At 46.6% G+C, this 23,788-nt stretch overlaps 1 protein-coding gene across 20 annotated transcripts in view; it reads left to right on the top strand.

Moving 5' to 3' along the window:
* Positions 1–23,788, top strand: part of LOC126037534 (electroneutral sodium bicarbonate exchanger 1-like) — a 362,057-nt gene that overhangs the window by 326,399 nt on the left and 11,870 nt on the right. For 2 of the 20 annotated variants that reach the window (XM_049797883.1, XM_049797872.1), the window contains exons 1-2: positions 17,654–17,964; positions 18,642–18,822. The exons of 13 other annotated variants lie outside the window; for them this stretch is intronic. In XM_049797883.1, the coding sequence (XP_049653840.1) occupies positions 18,730–18,822 (93 nt within the window). In that variant the 5' untranslated portion in view covers positions 17,654–17,964; positions 18,642–18,729. Of the gene's footprint in view, positions 1–17,653; positions 17,965–18,628; positions 18,823–23,788 lie in introns of those variants that run through there. 5 more of the 20 variants (XM_049797873.1, XM_049797874.1, XM_049797877.1 and 2 more) reach the window with 5 other exon arrangements.

Raw genomic sequence — 23,788 nt, 5'->3', positions numbered from 1 at the left:
TGCAAAAAGGAACTTGGGATCATGTTTAAAATATAAAACGATGTTTAGAACTTACTGGAGTTCCAGGATCCTTGTTAGAGCCACCCAGAGTCGGCACCATCTGTGGAAATTTAGACCGGTTTAGACAACCAGAGAAACATCACACATCCTAAACAGAGCTGTATGAAAGTTTGTACTTGCAGCTAGCTCCTCTGACCCCAAACTCCCAAGACCTTCTCTAGTAGCTAAAGCTCTAAGATGGGGGTGTATTTGTAGAAAGGATAATAATACTTCACATGATCTTTGGTCCCCTCTTAATAACGGGAAAAATTTAGCTTGGAGTTGACGGCATTAAAGGACAGGTGAAAAGTTCAGGCTTAACTGCTTGGGTGACTAGTGATGCTATATGATCCACTCACCTCTTCATGAAGGAGAAAAGCAAATCGTGGTCTTGAGACTTAATAACTCTATCCTCTCTCTGGAAGAAATCTCCCTTGTGGCCTCGCTCGCGGGTGGACCTGGGGAAATCGAAAAGATGATACCTGGCAATCGCCAAGTCTTAGAACTAAAATAAGATGGGTATTAAAATCTGTATTTTGACCCCAGTTAACACCTCTTCCACATCAGATGACTCTTGACATCTGTCACTCAGTCAAGGCAGTGCCTGCTGCTTCACTTCACCTTGGTGGTGAGGGGTTTGGTTGCGGGTTTCGGTACCACAGCTGCGGGCCGGGGCTGGAGGAGCCGCAGGTGCGGGCAGTGAGAGGCTGATGGCGACGCCCCCTCCCTGGCAAGGGGGGGGCCGCCGGGGGAGGAGGGGCTGCCGGGGGAGGGGCCGCCGGGAGCCCAGGCAGGAGCGGAGCAGAGCGGAGCTGAGTGGTGACCGGGCTGCGGCTGCCGTTTCGGTACCACAGCTGCGGGCCGGGGCTGGAGGAGCCGCAGGTGCGGGCAGTGAGAGGCTGATGGCGACGCCCCCTCCCTGGCAAGGGGGGGGCCGCCGGGGGAGGAGGGGCTGCCGGGGGAGGGGCCGCCGGGAGCCCAGGCAGGAGCGGAGCAGAGCGGAGCTGAGTGGTGACCGGGCTGCGGCTGCCCCGAGGGAGAAGGTGAGCGGGGCCGGGCGCCCCTCGGAGCGCGAACGTCGGAGGCGGGGGTGGCCCGGGGGCGGTGGGGGTGCCCCGGGGGAGGTGGGGGTGCCGAGGCCGAGGGGGAGCCCTGGGGGCTCACAGGGCGGCTGAGAGAACGTGCGCGCGGGGGCGGAGGGGGGGGCGCTGACAGGGCAGCTGAGAGAACGTGCGCGCGGGGGTGGGGCGCTGACAGGGCGGCTGAGAGAACGTGCGCGCGGGGGTGGGGGGTGGGGCGCTGACAGGGCGGCTGAGAGAACGGGCGCGCGGGGGGTGGGGGGGCGCTGACAGGGCGGCTGAGAGAACGGGCGCGCGGGGGTGGGGGCTCACCGGGCCCCCTGGCGGGGCTGCGCAGTCGGCCGGCGGGTCCCGGGGAAAGCCCCGAGGAGGACGGCGGGGTCCGTGTTGCACGCACGGAGCGGCAGCGGGGCCGCGCCGTGCCGGAGCTACCCGGAGCGGCGCTGGGGGCTCGGCGGGAACTGCCGCTGCGCCGGCGTGGGGAGGTGGGGGGGAAGGGAAGCGGCGTTCCCTCGGGGCCAGGCAGCAGGGCAGGCTGCCTCCCGGGGCATGCCGGGAGCTGTAGTTTTCGTGGACTCGGCAGCCGGGCAGCAGCGCGGCTCTCGGGCGCGGCGTAGTCCGACCAGGTCAGACTCGGGAGCGTTGCCGGTTTCGCGTGGTTTTCCGCGGGCTTCCCGCTGCGCCCGCTCCCCGACCAGCCGTGTGGACGCGCCTCCCGGGCGCATGCGCCGTGCTTCGCGTTGGGGCAGCCCGGCGTTCGCTCGCCGGCGCAGGCGCCGTCCCCGTCCCCGGAGGTTTGTGATCTTGGGAAGCCCATGTCCTGGATAGCTGGGGTTGTGGCTTGCAAGCCTGTGACTCCCACCAAGTTCCCAACAAATTCAAACGTAGAAATTGTGCATCAGCCCTCCTCGCCCCCTCCGAGCTGGTCTGTTCTCTGTGGTCACCATTAGTAGCCTCGGTTTCCCACCTGTGGTTCTCCACAAACCCAGAGCCTCGCAGCTCCATGCTGAAGGGAGTGGGGAGCTACACACGGAGAAGGCAGAGGCCCGAGTTTGTCTTTTGGGGATGAGAAGTGGCGAGGAACTGCCATAAATGGGACGCATCCCTGCTTGAGGCATGGCTGTTTCAGCTGTGCACATGGAAAATCCTCAGATACGTTGCATCTAGCCCTCCTTTCCATTGACCCCAGGAGAACTGGCCTCCTGTGTCCCCCAAGTTTATTTACTTCATGCTGCAGTGAAGTGGCTATTTTTCTTCTTTTCTCTGAGGATTTTGTGGATCTGGGCGTGGGAAGGAGTGCCTTAATGCTGGCTTTCTCAGCCTGCTTCTGGGAAGCCAGGCATATCTGCAGATTAGAGCCGGGGGAGTGGCCCAGACGCCTTTTATTCCTCGGAGGGCAGTGGATTTGGGGAGTTAGAGCAAGGCATGCCTGGATGTTGGTCTCCCTGAGGGGGAGGGGGTTTACAGCCAGATGACTGAAAAGCCTCCCCCAGTCACTTCTGGGGAAAGAGTTGGGGGGTGGCTTTTAATGTACCCACGGTATCGATGTGGCAGGTGAGCATACACCCCCCTCTTGGCTGGGGGATCTTATGTGGACGCCTGCTGAGCCAGGGCTGGAAGCCCCTCTGCACACCCTGGAGGAGCTGGGTGCAGACTGGGGACGTGAGGGCAGTCGTGACATGGACACGGAGCGGCAGAGAGTCCTGCTCTTTCAGCAGTTAACGGTGCTACCGCGTGGTCAAAATCTCAAGTGCACCCGTCCAACTGTGCATTCTCTTTCCTGGGGTTTGTTTGTGGGACAAATAAACTGCCCAGCACTAGATGAGAAGGTTGTCTGCACTCCACCTCAAATCAGGTGCGTCACCTCTCCGTCGGGAAAGAAGTATGGGGCTGGGCATAAAAGGAACAGTAACTCCAACGTCGGGATTCTTTTTGGCTCTGGGCACAGAGCAGGTAACCACAGCGATACAGAGAGGGAAGGAGGTGCTGATGGGTTTGTACCTTGGAGTTACACTGTAGAGGATGATCTGTTCAGGACATCCATGTCATAGAGTAGCTATTGCATGATTTATACTCGTAATCAGGTTCCTACTTGATAGCCTTAACTTTGCGTGGATTGCGTGTTGAACTTTGCAGTAGTTTGTTTGTTTTTACATTTCCTTAAGGTCTAGGCAAAGGTTTAGAAAGTTAGCAGACTTAAGGATAAGCATTTATTACTTTGTCCTGCCATGTTGCCATTTGAAACCCGTTCTGAGTGTTGGTGGTATTCAAGAAATTGGCCGAGATTTAGAGGGTGAATCTGTATCTTTAGGTGTACTGAGCAGAAAAGTACAATGGATCTTTTTAGTTGCCAGATAGCTTTCTTTATCCAGGCGGTCAATTTGTCAAGATCAGGCTGCAGTGTCCAGGGGGCCGGGGAGGGAAGGTTGGTGTTCAAGCTTCTCATTCCTATCAGCGGTGACTCTGCTTGCACCACTAAGTGGTGCTGTGTACATACGCTTAATTAAATCGGGAGCTGCCTGTGCCTGCCTGCTTGTGCAGTTCGGAGCGGTCATTTTAGAGAAGATGTTCTTTTGGCTGCATTTGTTCTCCTGTGATACAAAAACTTGACAGCTGTTGGGGGCAACTACTACTTTAGGAGAATTTCTATAAAGTAAGAAATTGCTGGTTTTATTTTGTCATGGTGGGCAAAACAATAACTGATTCAAAATCAGGTCCACTGCAGCTTATGCTTCCGTAACACACCACTCAACTGATTTCTATGCGTAAATGTCTTCGGAGAGGAATCACAGGTGCCTGCTGTGACTATAGGGACAAGCAGTATGGGCTCACAGGAACAGAACATGCTTTGCCTTCCCATCACCAGAAGAAAGAGAGAAAGAAAGAAAAGAGGTGAAGAAGGGTGCTCAGGAGCAAGAGGCTGCAAGGAAGTTGCTGTACATGATCCTTTTGCCTTGCTTTATCTGACAGAAAAGCTGCCTTCTGCTAGTTGGGTCTTGGCTTGAAAGACAAGGGGGAAGAGACTCCTGCCCCTCTCCCAGGGAGTGTGCTACTTTTGACTGGCTTGTTCTGACTATGTGATCTGCAATTACAATATTTAGGTTGCGTGCTGACAGTCTATACCACTGACTCCCTGAATGGTTTTTCATTTCTGTCCCTGCTTCCTTCTCCAGCTTTTTTCAATATATCAATTTAAAAAAAGAAAAAAAATAATAAAAATTTAACCTTACATGAACATCATGTGTTGGCTTTGGCCCCAAACACTTTATTTCCTAGAAATAAGTTGAGTCTTTTCATCAGAATACGTAAAAGATTTCTAGCCACTGTAGTACTATTGTATTGTTTGTTTTTTTAAATAAGATTCTGTCCAGGTTCCAGCATGTGCACTAAATTTCTACTGCAGTAGAAGAGAGTCTTAAGCTGAAGAGAGATTTCATGGTTGGGAGAGAAAAAGAGCAGATCTTGACTCAAAAGTAACTTTTCCAAGGGAAAGGTAAACTCTTTTGTTTCTTTGGGGATTTTTATTCTGATAGCACAAGCATCTTGTTCTCTCAGGATTTTGTTATCTCTGGGAAAAAAACCCTTGGTGTTGTGTCACTTTCCTCCTTCCCTGGTTGTGTTTTTTTTCACTCCTTTCAGAGGAAGTGCTAATACTGTTATAATTTAGGAAGACATTTTTAACTTGTGACTCGGAGGTCTACAGACATCACTGTAAAGACAGTTTCTGTGCATCCAAATGCTGTTAATCCCTTCAAATACGAAATGAAAGATGTGTAACTTGGAGCTGAGATGTCAGATTATTCCAGATGGGTCTGGTTTACTTTGCATTCAGTGTTCCTGTAGCCTGTTGCTTTGGAAGGTACAGGTAATAAGCTTTTCAATTGAATAAATGAGCGGTAGTGGTTTTTTGTTTTCCTCCCCTAGAAATGTAGTGCTTGATCAGACTGCACTGACCTGTAGAAGTTGTGGGCACTGTGGTGTTCTCCAGAATGCTACTTGGGCTGCCACTACAAGTAGGTCATTTAAAATAGTAACCTTAGACCTTAAAAACACATAAAAACTTCACGATGCTTAAAGTATAGAGCAGAGTAGTCATCAGGTTAAAATAACTTCATGCTTATGACATGCACAGTGATGGTTCCTTTCAGGTTTTTTGGTGTTGGTTTTTTTTTTTTTTCTTCTTCTTTAAGATGGCACTGGTTGCAGTGATCTTCAGTTTTACGGCACAGCTAACTGTCTTAGTATGGATATGGTTCCTTTCTGCCTACTATTTCCGTTTACTGGCAGACATAGTTAAGATAGCTCTTTGGAGTTGTGGAGTGCGCGTGTGTATATATATATATGTGTGTGTGTGTGTGTGTGAATGTGTCTGAAAATAATAAGACCTAAAGTCCCCTCCCCACATCATTAGCTTTCGCTGCCCTGTATTTCAGTGTTACCAAGATTTTAAAGTGACCCAAGTATTGCTGTTGCAAATGTTTCCATGTTTGTCTAACTATTGTGATGACATAAAAAAAAATAAAATCAAAACACTAAATGTTTTATTACTTGCCCTATAACTATATAGGCGTTCCCTGTCTAATATCTATTTCTTTTTTCAGGATTCACTGTATTTATTTTTTTTTACCCTATGAAACGGAAAGAGATTTCTGGCTTACTGTTGGCTTTTGATAGACGTTTTATCCTTGGGGAATTGCCCACCAATTACTTCATAGAGTTTGGAATTTAACTGAAGGACATTTTGCATGCCCGTGTTCAAATAGCGATGCTAACAGGCCACCATACGGTTCATGTTGATAGCTTTATGGATACTTAAAGGTAGGCAATAGTCTTATTTTTTAATAATGCTTAACCTTTTTCTCTTTGGCATGAACAAGCAAGTCTGCCTGGTTTTGTAGGACTTGCAGCTTTTCCTTAACATCAGACTTTAAAAAGGGGAGAACCAGTAGTATCAGGTACGCAGTTAGGATGGCGATTTTTAAAATACGAAGCTGCGTAACAGTCTCGGGAAGAACATGTGTGACTGGGCGTGAGAGTCTGTGGTACAGCATTACTAACCTTTGCTAAAAAAAGTTTTGAAGAATGAAGCATTTGCTTTATGAACGGTACTTGAGGACGAATTCTGATGCTGCTGCTAAAGTTTATTGAAAAATAGGCACTGATTTCAGTGATGATGCAGGTGTGGTTTCTGTTCATGCCTTAAATCAGAAAAGAAGAGAAGAGAAACCTCCATTTGAAGGAGGATTTTGTATGAAGGGTAATCAAACCAGTAACCTGCTTTAAGAACGACTTTAACATATTTGGAGCATCGGTTAAAGGCAAATAAGTCAAGTTTATCATATCCTCCTACATAAGCTGTGACTATTGAATACAGTCGGCAGTCCGCCTCAGAACTTGCTGGTGTGCAACTGCAGCGTGTTAAGTTGTAAGACTTCACAGCCACGAGCTGATGGGCCACAGTTCTCTCCGAGCATAAAGCGCTGTAAGTTTTAGTTTCTTGCACAGCAGTGACTCTTTTCAACATTAGTAACTATACAACAGGGTAAAAGGCAAATTTAGTGAATAATAATGTGTCATTCTCAGAGTAGCTGTTTGCATTTCACCATGATGCAGATGCTTTTTATAGCAGTTGTGTTGGCACATGTGTTAGAATTCGGTTAATTCTCTCCTGAACTCATTTAAACTTTTGGCTTCAACTGCATCACTGGCAATATGTTTCAGAATAGAATAATTATTTCCTTTAAAAAAAAACGGGGGTGGGGGGGTAAGAAGAAGGGGTGGAGGAAGCGGGGATAAAAAAATCTGTTGTCTGCCAGTGCTGTGGGCTGCTCACTCATTTTTCTGTAGAACTTCTGGGGGTTTTTTGTTGTTGTTGTTGTTGTTCTTCTTCTACCTTAATGCTAATAGGCATTTCTACCTTTTCTACCTTGTTTTTCTACCTAATGCTAATAGGCATTAGCCTATCCTCTGCACCTTTGGTCATTTCCTGAAGTTTGTCTGTAGTTTCCTACATTAGTAGGTAAATGTATCTATTTTACTTTACAGAGTTTTGCTAGTTTTTTAAATTATACAAGAAATTTAAGTCTTGGAACAAATGTCTTTGCTTATTGATTTTTGTGAGTAGCTGCAAAAATCTTATTTATTAGTTGCCCCTTTTAAAATTAAAATAAAAATGAATGCTATGCAAGAAATAGGTTGCAAGTAACTGTTAGGGTCTTACTACTGCTCGCTGTTGAGAGATCGTGGGAAGTGCAGAGAATTTGTGTTAAAAGTTACGGGCATTTTTCAAGATAGTTTTCCAGGTCTGAGGCGTGCTGAAATATCTTTTTCCTATGATAGTGTGTTTAGTTTCGTTGACTTCAGCGGAACACACAGAATACATTGACTTAAACTAGCTGAGAATCTGATGATAAGGTTTTATACTCTACCTAACATAGTGTTGTGATGACCTGTCCCCTGAACTCAAAATTATGTTTGATGATCGTAACAGGAGGCCGGATCTTTGAAAATTATGCTGATAGCGACATTACAGAATCCAGGCTTGTAACTTCACTGGTTTCTTGCAGCCCCTCAAGTTCATGAAGGACAATAAAGACCCATTCTCTTTTGTTCTTGTGCTATAATCAGTGATGGAAGTATGACATTGTCAGTTGTAAGAAGTGGCTTAACTGCTGTTGGAGTCTGCTTTTATGCCTGGAAAACCTGTTGATTTGCATGGGTTTGCACAGCTTGTGCTAATGATATGGCTGGAATGAGACAGGGTCTTGTGTAGTCTGCAAGGGCTGTATATGGTCCTGGTTTATAGCTGGGTGGGAGGGATTGGTTCAAGTTACTTCTGATTTGCCCTATTTAATATCTTAAATAGGAGTGAACAGGGTGATTGGAACAGTTTCATTTTTACAAGAGGAAATTTATAAATCGGTTTTTATCCTGTGTTAGAATTAAGATATGTATTTACTGGAGACGACGAGTCTAGCCTGAACACTGAAACAGCTCTGTTTTGGGCACACTATTAGAACTTTTTTAAAATTTTCAAATCATAACAGTCTGTCAGTTCATGCTTGTTGAGTCTGAGACATTAAGTGATGCCCTTTGAACAGGGAAACATTGCTAATAATTGATATTTGGTTTGTAGACTATACCTTTTGTATGCTCTAAAGTCACCTGTTGTTTCCCTTTCATTTATAAAAGTTCTGTTCGTCAAACCATATAAGCGCATACCTAAATACAGTGTTAAACTTCCTGAATTGCTCTAAACTATTGCGTTGCTGTAAACTGTTTTGGCTGATAAACCTAAGCGGTCAGCTTGGTATTCCTCCATGTATATGTGATTAAGATGCAATAGGTCGGAACAAGTTACCAGGCAACTGCATGCTCCAGCTGCATAGGAGGCACAAAGCAGCTGGCCCGTTCCTTGTAATCAGTGGGAAAGTACAGATTCTCCTGTGACCTTGGTCACTTTTGTCTATAACATATTAGATAAGAGTATTTTGATACTCCTCTCGCAGTGGGAGAAACACTGCTTGTGTCTGTGCAGTGTGTGAAAGTCACTTTACCAAGATGCTTTTATTTCTAAAACCCTTGGAAAAAAACCTCAAAACGGAGTTTTAAAACTTTTTTAATCCAAGGCAAACGTCAGGATTCTCATTCTTACAAAGTATTTTACAATTGTGTAACCTTGTAGACTGTACGGAGAATGAGGATCTTGCATGTGACATACTCAAAAGTTTCATTTTCGGTGTTCTACACGCTTCTACTGATCGCAGCGCCTTTGTTTCCTAAGGGCAACTGGCAACAGACAATGCGTATGGGTTTCAAGGCCCTGTGGAACAGAGAAGGTAGTTTGCCAGTGTTCTTACTGCTGTTGCAGACATTGTTTCAGTGGATTGAAAGTGGCACGTTCCAAGTACCTTTTCCTACCATTGCTGCGTATATTTTTTTTTTTCAATCCAGAAGAATGTTTCCGTACTTCCCTTCCCTTCCCTATAGGTGCATGTTGATTTACATTGCATGCTATTGCAGCGTTCTTAGTCTACCAGTTACAGATTACTCCTTTCAGTTCTTGTGCATTTCTGAATGTGTATCTACCTATACACCTACTAAACTCACATTTATTCAGACATGATATGCGGCTGCGTGGTCCTTTGTTACCGGCTGGGCTGAAACCTCGACACACTTGTATGCAGCTTTTTTTTTTCCCCCTTTCTTTTTTTCAGGTCAGTAATTTTGTTTCGAGTGTTCTGTTTCTCGAAATGAGCATTCAGTGATGGAGTTAAGTATTCTTTATTGCAGCGCTGGAAGAACGGAGGATCGCTCCTCCAAATGTGCTTTCTGGCTGGGACTAATTGTATAGGTTAAATACCTGCCTTACATACATATTCATAAAATTTCTGAGAAATAATATACATATTCATTGATTTTCCGAGAAGTCATTAGCATATGTAAATGTCCTTTATGCATGCGTGTTGAAGGTCTTCGTTGGTCTTCTGGAGTCCTCTGGTGGTCTTCCATAGTCTTCCTCACTTGTCCGCTGTTTGAACTTTGTTGTACGAGTTTGCGCAGTACGATCCCCTTCTGGGCCCCACAAACAACTTCTCTGCTTATCACCTAGCTTTTGGCTCAGTCACCACAAGAGACAGAACATATTTTCTTATCAAACAGAATACCTCCTCAAAGAGGGCATGTTATTTTGTCTTATATTACAGACACAGGAATCTTGTGCTTTATGTCCTTGGCTTGTCTACGTAAATCAACTTACAGAGGCAGTTGTTAACCTTCTAACAAATTCCTGAGTCTTTTATTTAGCAATACACTGAGTCTAAACATACGTTCTATTTCTACATCTACTAGGCCTAGTGTCAGTTTCTGCATCAGTTCAGGGGTAGAAAGATGGTTTAATAGTATGCATTGTTTGGGTTTTTTTTTGTTGTTTGGTTTTTTTTTTAGTCTTCATGCATTGTGTTTTCCTGCAATTCCCAACTTTATTGAAGAAGGAACGTTGGGTTTTTAACAGTTCTGCTGTGTAAGTTGTTATCTCTCTTAATGGGACTGATGGTGACATTGTTTAGCAGGGGTTAGGGTGAGCATCTTGTATGTATTTGTCTATGGAGTTTTAGTACTACTGATGAAAGCAGAAGGGCCGTGAGGCACAGTGCCCTTCAGGGTTTGGGGTGCCTTTCCTCATTGCCCACAGAATGCCACGTTGTCCTTAGAATCTTTGCAGCTGGTGGCAGGCCCCTCGTAGATTACAAGGCTTGGGACTTGACTTTCTTTTGTGGGCATGTAGCAGAGCTCAGAGTCTCTGGGGAGCTGTAGGTTAGGGGGTGCCCCCAGAATTTGGGATGTTGCTCAGAAGAGCGGCTCTTGAGGAGTAGCCACTGAAGGGGGTTCAGGAGTGCAGATTGAGGGCAGGAGGTGTCAGGAAGCAGTGGGGTTCCTTTCCTGACAGTTGAGGAGAAGAAAAGGGGTTTCTTAAGTTTTGGGACTGCTGGGGAAAGGGAGGAGGGTTTACCAGCCCTTCTCAGAGGAGTTTTGCAGTTGGATTTGAATGTCATAGAATCGTAGAATGGTTTGGGTTGGAAGGCACCATAAAGATCCTCTAGTTCCAACCCTCCCCCACGGACGCCGTCCGCAAGACCAGGTTGCTGAAAGCCCCATCTGACTTGGCCTTGAATGCTTCCAGGGAGGGAGCATCCGCAGGTTCTCTGGGCAACGCGTTCCAGTGCCTCGCCACCCCTAGTGAGAAACGTCTTCCTAACGCCTAAACTAAATGTACCCTCCTTAGGACTAAAGCCGTTACCGCCTTGTCCTATGGCTGTACTCCCTTGTAAAAAGTCCCTCTGCAGGTTTCTTATAGGCACCCTTTACGTACCGTGAAGTCTGCTATAAGGTCTCCCGAAAAGCTGCATGCCGGTGAGCGGTCCGAGAAGGTGAGGCGGTCGTCGGCCGGGTCGGTGTTGAATAGCAAAGTATTATGGGGCTGCTCGGTTCAGCCTTTACCTTCTGTTGTGGAGGTGCTGTGTGGGCTATCTTTGAATTGGATGAGCGTTTCAGGTGAGCTGTGGATTAGCGAGGAGGAGCGTGGGGCCGATGGCTTCTCACGAGTGCCACGCTAACGTGGTTTCTCTCGGTACCTTAGATACCACGAGTGATGATGGCTGCAGGGTCTGAGTCTGGAATGAGCGGGGAAGTGAACACGGTGGCACTTGTGAGGAGGGGGGAGTTGGGGAAGTAGTTGGCGTTGGCCAGCGGGATGCTTACTCCCTTTTCTGATTTGTTTGTGTTTGTTTTTTTCATTGCAGATGTTGAAGAGCAATGTTCCCCTTGAGGAACATCCCAGTTAGCCCGTGTGGTTTTGTGGAGGATGGATTTGGACCCTCAGCCCTCTGAAAGCTAAGTTGAGGGACCAGGCTGAGAGGAAGGGACAAAGCTGGGAATAGCAGGGAGGAGTTTTAAAGTTAGCGCAGGAGAGAGGGCTGTCCCAAAGCAGTCGCCTTTGCGCAGGAGAAGGGAGCGGGTTGCTTTTCAGCACGAGACCCGTGTGTGCCGGGCAGGGCAGTTCCAGCCCGTGTCCGCGGTGGCGTGTAGTTTGTGTAGTCTGTCTTGTGTGCTTAGACCTTTCTCGGGTCTCGATGTCCTTGTCGCGCTTTGCGCCAGAGGAGCGAGGCGTGCGCTTCGGGTGCTGTCCCTAGGGTTTTGAATGCTCTTACTCATTGGCCCGGTGCCAATCGGGTGCTTCTTTTCTTGCGCTCGGAGCTCTAAAGCATGGATCGGTCTTGGCGGGTTCCGGTCAGTGCTCTATGGCAGCATTTTTTTCAGCCTGCATCGGCAGCTCTGCTCTCTAGCCGTCCGTTTTCTCGGAGTGGGACTTCTTCCCCGCATCCTGACATCCTTAGGTCTCGACGCCAGGCTTCTGGCGCATCTGTCGTCTGGGTTTTGACAGTGCTGTCTTGTAACGGGCCGCTCCGTTTGACTCCTCTGGGTCTGCTGTGGAGCCTCCTGGCCTCGCGGTTGCGGCCCCGTAGGTCATCTTGCCCAACGGCGCCTCCCGTCCGGGGGTCATTCTTCTTGCTGAGAGTTTTCTCTCTCGTTGAATCACCTCGTTGGTGGCGTTCCACGTGGTGACGTTCTGCACACGGTGTGCTTGGCTTGGAGCTGCTCTCCCTGGGGGGGTGTGGAGTCAGGGGTAGGTGGAACAGCGATAAGAGTCTACGGGTGAAACGTTGATGTGCCTAGACCGTTTAGGCGAGGGTTGTACAGTCCTCTCGGCTCGAGTAGCCATCAGCGGCCTGCGCGGACAGCCGTGCCGATAGTGTTTCACGGAGACAATTGGAGCCGTGTGGCAGGGGTTGCTGAGGGGCAGTGAAGCGGATTTGAGTCTCTAAGGTGTTAAGACTTGCACGTGATGGGCTCCAAGTTTGGCCCTGGGTTTTTTTGGTTGGTGGGGTGTAGGGTTTAGGGTTACTCCGTGCGGGGCCCGGATGATAGAACACCAGTATGATGATCAAAGTCGCCCCTTTATTGAGTTTAGCTGATCATTCTTACACAACTCTCTAAGTTGTTTAGAAGCTTTGATTGGCTGCTGCACGCAAGCATGTGGTGTCCACGCGCACAAGCGTAAGCGGTGATTGGTTACATCGATACTGTCCACGCGTAGAAACATAAGATACAGTTAGTTATACTCGCTCTGTACACGTGCATACACACAGGATATAATTGGCTATGTTAGAGCATGCAAAACTTGTCTTAGTCCAACTGGTCGAGATAAGCCCCTGAATTGAGGTCGGTTGTGCCAAGTTCCCTTTATCGTGGAATGTGCACCTGTGTTTTTCTAATTGGGATCTTTCTTCTTCTATCTTCTTGTTTGTTCTGTTCAGAGCCTTCAAAGGTGTCTGGAACTCTCTTGCGACCATGAGCTACTTTCAGGGCCAGTAACGAAGTTCCATATAATTGAACCCTACAGTGGGCAGGGGGGTGTGTGTGTTGGGTTTTTGTGTTGTTTTTTTGTTTGTTTTTTGGTTGTGTGTTGTTTTTTTTTTTTGTTTGTTTTTAAAATGACAGGCTGTAGCTGCATTCCAGATGGTCTTTGTAGATGGAATCAAGACCTCTGGAGTTGTGAAGCTCTTGCTCTGCATCCAGGTGACTCATTCAATATGTTTGGGTTTTTTTTTTTTCAGATGTGGAGGGACAGGATGTGTCCCACAGAGCGATGGGGGAAGGCAGCAGAGCACTGTAAGGAGTTGAGTCCGTGGGTGGACTCTGAAGGAAGATGCATCCGGTGGCTCTATGAGACTGCTTTGCTTTGCTGTGTTTTGCAGTTTTCTTGCATTGTATTGGTCTGTATTTGCCTTTGCCCTGTGGTGTTTTGTTGTGTATTTGTATCGACTGTCATGTGAGACTGTCTCGCATTGCCTGGCCCTGCATTGTGTTTTGTATTGCAGTGCTCTGTACTTGTATGGATTGCCACCTGAGACTGCCTTGCCTTCTATGGTTCTGTATTGGTTTTGTATTGTTTTGGTCTGTACTTGTATTGACTGTCACGTGAGAGTCTCTTGCATTGGCCCTGTTCTGTTTTGTCTGGTATGGCAAGGCTCTGAGTTGTTTTGCCTTGACTGAGGTAAGAGTACTGCCTTGTATGGCATTACATTTGCATGTGAATTACATGGCTCTATGTTTGTGTGTGTCTTGTATGGCATTGTAGAGGCAGCGTAGAAGGTTTAATGACTTCGGGCTCTTTGCATGCAGAGTTGAGGGGATCGCAATTGGACTGTGAACTAGCATTGAGTAAGGCAGGAACTGGGCAATGGTGTTCATCTTGTTTATGCAGATGCTTTGTGGCAAGTCTCTAGAAATGGTCAAGGCCTTGAGGTCTAAGTAGCAGCGTGATGGGTCTTGGAGCGATCGGTAACTTTGGGACAGCTCTGTGTTTGTGATGCTCTGGTTTTTTCAAGTGTCATGGAGGACACTGGCTGTGAGGATGTGTTATTTTTGGAATAGGTGGGAAGCAGGGTAGGGGAGTGGTGGAGGACTTCTCTCTCGAGGATGAAGTGTCTGTTGACAAGCTTTGTGTGTTGTTTTTGCAGGTGATGACAGGGCACGAGAGGTGCTTGAAAGAACCTTGCGTTTAGGTGACATGGCGCTACGGAGGTTGGACTGTGACACGTGGCACTGTGAAAGCTAATTATCGGGTTGAAAATGCACGGATGGTGGAGATGATGGTGCGTGTTGAAATGTTGGTGTAACGGAAGGGCAGTTTGTGGGGAGGTTGGTTGGAAGGAGGTTGGGCTGGGGCCTGGGTTTTTGCAGGTAGGGTGCTTTTTTGAGGCCCCTGCTGCTGCAGACGGGGTGACGGCCTCTTGAGGCCTGTGGACGGTATGATGGATGAGTTGAGAGTGAGGGCTGGCGTTCATGTGATCTGAACGAGTGGTGTGTTGTGAATGTCTCTAACCTTGTAGGGTTCTGTGGTTAAGCCTTTTTGGTTTTTTTTTCCTTTCAGGTTGGATGTAGAGTTGAGATGTTTTTCAGGGAATTAGGAAAAAAAACCCAAACTTAGAATAAAAAACCCCAGCTGGGATATGGGTTGGTTTTTGGTGTGTCCTCCCCTGCCCCATTTATTTTTTCTTTTCCCTGGTCCCAGCTGCTCCATGAGGCAATGTTGATTGCCAATGTTTGGACTGGGGTCTGCCTCGGGCCTGGGTTTTCAAAGGCAGGGCGATTTTTTTTTGTTTGTGGTTTTTTTTTTTTTTTTTTTTTTCCAAGGCTCCCGGGAACGGTGTTCCTGTGGAGCGCTCCCCTGGAACCTGGTAATTGCCAGTCAGCACAGAGAGATATGTTGTTTGGTGGATGGTCTTTGGAAGACAGTTGAGGATTTTGTGGGGGGAGTTGGACTAGATGGCCAGCATGGAGTAGGCCAGGGTTGTGAAGTGCGTGAGTGTAACTGTATTTGTCTGTGGTGGGTTTGTAAAATATTTGGTTGCTCTTTGTAGCTTGTGATGTAATGATATTTTTCAATTTCTGGTTTTGTGTCGAGGTGTGGAAGTGGACGGTCTGTCAAGATGATTGGAGGTCACTCGTTTGGTGCCCGGGAACAGGGATCATGGCGGTAATGTCACCTCAGGGAGTAAAACTTCTGGATGTGCAGCGATGTATGTAATGGGAGCGAGGAATGTGGAAAAGACCACTCCGTAGAGCATTGCAGGTACTAAATAGTGGCATTTCTTCTTCAGGTAATGCTAAATTTTTGGAGTTTACATGTATTTGTAAAAATAGTGATTAAAAGAGGACTAAATCTAATAGTGTCAAATATTTGACGAGTGAGGCCATAAGTCTTTTCTATATATTGTAGAAAAAGTACATTGTAGAATTGGATTGAAATACTGACATAGCTGAATCTATGTGGAATGAGTAATGGACCAAATGAAGCACTAAAAATAAAATGTAAAAAAGACAGGTAATTATGTGTCCTTGTGGGAATTACAGTACTAATGGCAATCACAAAGGGAAGCGTAGAGGGAAGCATGGGCGTTTAGTGCCCATAGGTAAACTTAGCTGTTGAAGTAAGTGAAAGTGTCTGTTGGAATTAGGCATCCAAGGGCGAGTTGTAGATACCTTGAGGTAAATGTAGCTGCTGCTGGGTTAATGGAAAGGGGGTGCATTCCTTCCTCTAGTGATTGCAGAACTTTGAAATTGGAGCTGTAGGTAGAGAACTGTGAAATGGGCTCGGGCGTGGTGCGGCGCCCGAAATGGGCTCGGGCGTGGTGCGGCGCCGAAATGGGCTCGGGCGCATGTGTTACTTTTCTTAAAGGGGCTGAGGTACTGTGTAACTCTGAAATGGGCTTGATGAGTGGATAACATGTGTGTAATATGTGAGGGGTTTTTTTATTCTGTTGTCCTTCTCTTTCCCTGACCCTTTGTGGTGCTCTCTACTCTTTTCATTCATGTCTTCTCTCTCTCTCCAACCTCCTGTGCTTTTCATAGTCTCTCTCTATCTCTTGTCATTATTATCATCTGACGCTCTGTGTTACTTTCTGTCCCACCGTATCATGTTGTATGTTTCTCCTGCTTTTTTCTTCATCTGTCCAGATCCCTGTCCCTTGTTTCTTCTATTGCTGTCCCTCTGCCTTGCTTCCTCTTGCCATCTTTTCTGTATTTCTCTCTGTTCCCTTCCCTCTTCCATCCTTTCTAACTGTATCCCCCTCTCCAGCTAGCTGTCCCTTCTCTTTTCTCTCTTCCTCCATGTCTCTCTCACAGCCTATCAATGACAGTTGTTTTTTCCTCCAGTGCTGTCCTGCTCTGTCCCTTGTTTCTCACTCTCGTTCTGTCATGCTCCCTGTGTCTTTTTGGAACTCCTCCATCTCTGTCCTGTAGCCTATCACTATTTTTTTCTTCTGCCATCCCTTTGTCCTTCTTTCAGTCTTTGTGTCTCTCTCCCTTTGTTCTCCCTCCCTTCTTTTTTTGCCTTTCTTGCTACATCTCTGTTCTGTACCACAAAAGCACGGAGGGTGTTTAGTAACAGAGAAGAAGGATATAGGCAAGGACAAAGGAAATTAATGGCTGTTATTCGGGAAGAAAGGGGAAGAGGGCCTAGACGAGACTTGCCCCGACTGGGCAAGGATCAATGCGCTTTGTGTAAGAAATTCAGTCATTGGTAGAGGGAATGCCCAGGGAACAAGGAGCATCAGAGGGCTCAAACAGGAAGAACAGTAGCCTCTGTGAAGGGAGACTGACGAGAACCTGGGGAATCTACCCTAGCGGATCCACTGGTTATAATTAAGCTAGGGAAAACAGAACAAGAGGTAGAATTTTTGGTAGATACAGGAGCAACATACTCGGTTTTGAATCAGGCTTTGATGCCCCGGGGAATGATTATGTCACGGTGAAAGGAGCGACTGGCCAAAGTGAAAAGGCATAGTTTTGTAAACCTTTAGAATATAAATTAGGAAAACAGTGGGGCATTCATAAATTTTTATATATGCCGAACTCCCCAAAGGCCCTTTTGGGAAGGGACTTGTTGGAACCATTGGGAGCAAAAATTGTATTCAAGAAGGGAGAAATTACTCTGGAGGTAAAAGATCAGCAAAATATTCAAATATTGAGCCTAACCTTAACCAGTCTCCCCCTAGAAGGAATCATTAATGAGGACATCTTAAAGCAAGTGTACCCGGGGGTATGGGCTACTGATGCACCTGGAAGAGCGAAAAGTGCTCCACCTGTTGAAGTTAGGATCAAGGAAGGCCAAAAGCTGGTAAGAATTAAACAATATCCCCTAAAGAAGAAAGACAGAGAAGGAATCCGGCCGGTGATAGAAAAATTTTTGCAGTTGGGACTATTAAAAGAGTGTGAGTCTGAATTCAATCCCCCTACATTACCTGTTCGGAAGCCCGATGGGTCATATTGGGTGGTCCAAGACTTATGGGCGGTGAATAAGATAACTGAAGATCTTTACCCGGTAGCGGCGAACCCATAGACCCTGTTAACCGTACTAACACCTGAATTGACTTGGTTTAGTGTTTTAGATTTGAAGGATGCTTTCGTTTGCCTCCCTCTCCATGAAGCCAGGCAAAACTTACTCACATTTGAATGGGAAAAGCCCAAGAGCGGTCGAAAGACCCAGCTCACTTGGACGGCCTTGCCACAAGGATTTAAGAATAGGCCTACCGTTTTTGGCAATCGGTTTGCGAAAGACTTGGAATCCTGGGAAACCCCGTCTGAGGAGGGGAAGCTGTTGCAGTATGTGGATGATATCCCGATCGCCACCAAAACAGAGAAAGATTGTACGACGTGGGCGGCGAGTCTGTTGAATTTCCTGGGACTTCAGGGGTACCGGGTATCCAAGCAAAAGGCACAGGTAATGCAAGGCAAAGTGAATTATTTGGGCTATGAAATTAGTGCGGGACAAAGACCTTTGGGACAGGCCTGTAAAGAGGCAATATGTCAAACTGGGAGACCTCAGACAGTAGAAGAGTTATGGACTTTTCTGGGAATGACAGGGTGGTGCCGATTGTGGATCTATAATTACGGATTGCTTGTTAAACCACTGTATGCGTTGACAGCCACTAAGCAGAAACACCTTGAGTGGAATAAGGAGACCGAACGAGCCTTTGAGCTACCGAAAAAGGCTTTGATGTCGGCCCTGGCCTTAGGACTCCCAGATGCGAGTAAGCTGTTTCTTCTTTACTCCCATGAGAAGCAGGGCATTGCTCTGGGAATATTAGCACAAAACCTGGGCCCGTATCGATGGGCAGTTGCCTACCTCTCTAAGCAGTTAGACACGACTGCAAAAGGTTGGCCTGGATGCCTGCGGGCGGTTGCGGCTGTGATACTAAATACACAGGAAGCCCGAAAGTTTACTCTGGGCCAGAAGATGACTGTTCTGGTGTCTCACGCAGTATCAGCAGTACCGGAAGCAAAAGGCGGACACTGGCTCTCTCCACAAAGATTCCTGAGATATCAAGCTATATTGGTAGCGCGGGATGACGTGGAGATTGTAGTCGCTAACATTGTCAACCCAGCTTCTTTTCTCAGCAGGAACACAGGAGAACCGGTACATCGTGACCGTTTGGAAACCATCGAAGCAACGTACGCCAGTTGCCCAGACGTGAAAGACGGCCCCATGGAAAACGGGGAAACTCGCTTCACAGACGGAAGCAGTTACGTCCTAAACAGTAATCGACATGCGGGATACGCCGTCACTGCCAGCCAAGAGGTAACAGAATCGGGGGCTTTGCCCGGGAACACCTCCGCACAGAAGGCAGAAATAATTGCTCTAACCCGCGCCCTGGAATTGGCCCAGGGCAAAGTTGTGAACATTTATACAGACTCAAAATATGCCTTTGGAGTTGTACACGCACGTGGAGCAATTTGGAAGGAGAGAGGACTAGTGAGTTCTCAAGGGAAAAATATCAAACACACAGAAGAAATTCTGAAGTTACTGGAAGCTGTCCAGCTCCCTAAGAAAGTAGCAATTATGCATATTAAGGCACACCAGAAAGCGAGCTCAGATTTGGAAAAAGGGAACGAGCTGGCGGACAGAGAGGCAAAACAAGTGGCCAAAACACAGGTAAAAACAGAAGGGGCCTTAATTCCTGATAGGTGGATTTCCCTAGAAGGTAAGCCAGAATACACTAAGGAAGATCAAAAGCTCATTACAGGTTTAGAAGGGTCATATAATGAAGAGGGGTGGGCTCATACCCCACAGGGAAAGCTAATCGTTCCCTCTTGCTTATTACGGCATTTGATAGGGGAGGAACATAGGAAAAGACATTGGGGAACAGAAGCCCTGTATAATCATCTGATAGGAGAAATTGTGGCTAGGAATTTATACGCCACGGTGAGGCAGTGTGATCGCACAACAGTGTGATCTTTGCCTCCAGACTAATCCTAAGAGCACCTCCAAGCTGGAAATGGGCCAGACTGGAAAAGGCAATGGGCCTGGACAACAATGGCAAATTGCTAATGTTTATTCATTACTAAAACACACCCACTTGTGATTTGCAGCTATGCGTGTTCCGTAGCTTTCTCATGGGAACTTCTTCAAAAGTTACTTATGAAGTTATGCCAAGGTCACACTGTCCCTGTTTTTCTCCTGATATCAGCAAAGCCAGCTATTTTCGGCCAAGGCCTAGTCTTGCTGCTCAAACTGACATTCTTTCACACAGAACTCTGCTCGCACAGCTCTTTTATAGACCCATGTCCTTTTTCATGAAGCCAATTTCCAACAATTCCCCCTTTTTCTTTTTGTGCGAGTAGAGCTTGGTGTGTCAGCTTTGAGACTCCTTTTATCATGCACCCATACGGAATTCTAACTATTACACAGATTAATATCAATATACCCAACCATCATAAGGCTTCCTTAATCAATGACATTACCCATAGTGTTATCCCGCCGAATATTGATTGTAACACTCCATCAAACCAACTAGTTTCTTGCTGGATCTTTGTGTATGTTTCTTCAGCCAATCTATTTGTTTGTATATAGATTGAGGTAAAATTTTAACACCTGCTGTATTGCCCTTTGCAAAGATCTGTGAACACAATTAATTAAACACAGTAAAAACAACATTATACCTAATAAAATACATAAGCACACAAAAAGAGGTTTGATTAATAGCTTTAGCTAGTGACACCCAAACATTCTTACTGTCCCATGGTGTTAACCGATGTGGATCAATCACCGGTGTCACTGTCATGCTGCTTACTACAGTCAGTGTGTTCCATATCAATCTCAGCATAAGGTTTCAAATTTATGGGTAAATCAGGAACGTATCTGCCAGACATGGAGGATGTGATTTTTTTTTTTGTCCAATTGCTGTCAAGGCTTGCCGTCCCGGTGCACTTAGTTGTCTTGTAGAAGTTAAGCTATCGCTGCCCCTCAATAAATCCAGCAGCGGCTGTAAGTCTGTATTTGTAATACCACAACAAGGTTGAATCCACTGTAGGTCTCCGTTTAAATCTTTCTCCCTATTTTTGTTTTTGAGCAATCCAGGCTTGCTTAATAACTTGGGATGCCATTTTCCTTAATAAGCTGAACAAGGTAAAACTGTTACAATAGCTAAAATCACAGTAACTACAATAATGCCCATAATTCTTTGAGCCAACCCGTTACCCCTAATGACCCAGACCATGAGGAAAATGAACCATCTATACATTCTTGTGCCATCTTGCTCCACGAACTCAGCCCAGCAATCGGTAGGTGCCAGCTTTCCGTGGGCGTCCCCACAGAGGCAACGATGGCCTCACCGTACACCAGCCCGATGCTCTTTGGAAAATCCCAGTATTTATACATTTGCAGAGGAACGGGTTTTAGCACACGTGGCCAGCGGGTGCCAAAAGTCCGCCTCGGTTGCAATCTATGACGCATGCGCTCGCTGGCCAGGCGCGCTGCATGAGTCATAGCCATCTTGTCTATTGGTTCATGGGCTTTACGATACAGTTGCGATGCACAGAGAATCTTGACCTGTTATGTTAGCCAAGGTGACCTATACATTAGTTTTTGGCTGAGGTAGTATTCATATTGCCACATCATCTATGATGCTCCAGATGATGATGGTCATGCAAATCGAACAGGAGTCCATCGTGGGCCTGTATCTGTGGAAACACAATCAACCTCGTTCCCAGGTTATTAATGGAAATAGACCTTACCCCTAATTTTGGCTTTAACTAACTTTTACCCCACACTGTCTTCCCGTAATCACACTATGTTTAATCAAATTATGCTTTACACACTTTTTACCTAAAGCAGGTTCTATATACAATAAGGCACGCTGTTCTGAAAACCTCTCTGAAGGACTCCGTGTCCACTAGTAATACTCTATTAGTTAGAATCTGTCAGATCAGTGGCTCCAGCACCCGCCGGTGCCGTGCCAGTCGCCATTGGAACAATTCCGGGTCCAGCATCAGTGCGAAGCCATGGCTTGTCCCACTTAGCCAGGATCTCCCAGTAAGTTTTACTTCTGCTGATCTGCACCATTTCCTGGATTCTGGGTCCTTATACATTACCATGATTCCTGTACTTTGTTGCGTCCTTTCTGCCTGTAAAAGAACATGATGCACTACCATTGGTGGGTCTTTGTGATCACCTGTCAATCTAAGATAACTTAGCACAAATAAGGCTTTGGCCAATCGTTCCTCTGGGAGTAAGCCCTGGGTTCCCCCCTTTTGTTTTTGCAGCATGTTCTTTTAGGGTTTGGTTGGCCCATTCGACAATAGCCTGTCCTGTGGGAAGATGTGGAATACCGGTACCGTGGTGAATTCCCCACAAATTACAAAATCGAGCAAATCGTGTAGAACCATAGGCTGGGCCGTTGTCCATCTTAATTTCTTGAGGCACACCCAGTACTGCAAAAGAAGCGTGAAGATGTCATTCAATATGTAAGGCCTTTTCTCCAGTTCGTGCCGTGGCCCACATGGCAGCAGGATAGGTATCAATACACACATGCACAGAACGCTTTGCACCAAACCACATGACATGGGTGAAATCCATTTGCCACAACTGCAATGGCAAAAGACCTCGTCGGTTAACCCCACAGCCCAAGCCGAGCCCTTCCTTTTGACAATCAGGGCATGCTTTAACGATACCTTGGGCATCAGTAAGTGGTAAGTCAAATTGCTTTGCTAACATCCTAGCGGGTTGGTGCAAGAACGCATGCGATTGCCGTGCTTTGTTGAAAACGATTCCCTGGAGGAGGCTCCCGTGGCGCTGCAACCAATTGGTCAACTCTGTCATTTCCCGTTTCTCATCTGCACAGTGTTCTCATACCCAAGAGTTCTACCAGAGGGGTCATATTGCCATTAGTGATACCGCAAAGATTCCGCACCCACTGGATATCTCCCACAAGCTTCTGGACATCATGTAACATTGAAATTTCTCATGTTATTTGAACCTTCTGAGGTTTAACATTGCTAGCATTTATGTGCCACCCCAAATACTTCCAAGGTGCTGCCTTTTGCACCTTTTCAGGAGTGATTATTACTCCGCGATGGCTTAAGATGTCCTGCAATTGAGTTAAAATCTCATCCTGTGGCAAGTTACTGAGGTAACTGCTTTCTTACAGGCTCTGATGCCCAGGCCACATACACCTGACGCATCGTGGGGGAATTGCGCGTTCATTGCGGTAACACGACCCAATGGTATCTCTTATAGGGTTCTGCCTTGTTAATCGATGGTACCGAAAAGGCGAACCGTTCAGCGCCATCTGGGTGCAATCTTTTAGATTTATAATTAACAAATCCCATTCTTCTGGAAGCATAACTGGAGATGGCAAACCTGGCTGCAGGGCTCCCATACTGTGCATCACCACATTCACAGCTCTGAGATCATGTAACAGTCTCCGCTTCCCACTTTTCTTGGGAATGGTAAATATTGATGTATTCCATGGACTAGTAGAAGGAACAACTTGTCCCGCTCTCAACTGGTCCTCAACTAACCCTTGTATTTTTAGTAGCCTTTCAGAATTTAGCAGCTACTGATCAATCCAAACAGGTTCATCTGTTTTCCAGTTAATTTTCAGAATCGGCTACCCCTCAGTGACCGCTCCTAAAAAGGATGCGTCACTAACATTGCCTTCATTTGGCTCAATAAATCATGGCCTACGAGGCCAAACAATTCAGTTGGGGTAGTCATGACATACGGACACGTCGTAATGTGTTCACCATCGGGGAACACAAATGTAAGCGGTAGCTGACTTACTAAGGTGGCTTGTGTGCCCCCTATCCCTGCAATACCAAAGTTTGGATTGATCGATGGCCATGATGGAGGCCAAATGCATTGTGAAATAATCATAACATCAGCACCTGTATTGATTGTCATATGTTTCTTGACAACAACTCCATCGGGCCCTTCCAATTGCACTACCTTTTCTGGTTTACCTCTTGTTGTGTCCATGGCAAAGTATACCTGCGGTTTCCCTGTGGAGCCGAATCCACCATCTCCACGTTGTACTTCAGCTGGGTTCGGAACACACGACCTGAATGGAACTAATTGTGCTATTCTGGTACCTTTAGGAATAGAAACAGGAGGGATTAAAACATGAATCATAATTTTCACAGTCCCACAATAATCTGCATCAATAAGCCCTGGGAGCACCAGAATTCCTTCTAGAGCTGTTGAAGATTGCCCCATTAAAAATGCACTAAGTCCAAACCCCAATGGTCCCTTTATGTTGACTGCGGTT

Source organism: Accipiter gentilis, unplaced genomic scaffold (assembly GCF_929443795.1).
Source record: "Accipiter gentilis unplaced genomic scaffold, bAccGen1.1, whole genome shotgun sequence".
In the NCBI taxonomy this organism is placed as follows: domain Eukaryota; kingdom Metazoa; phylum Chordata; class Aves; order Accipitriformes; family Accipitridae; genus Astur; species Astur gentilis.
The sequence above is the reverse complement of the archived record's forward strand: the minus strand, read 5'-3'. Positions and strand labels throughout refer to the sequence as shown.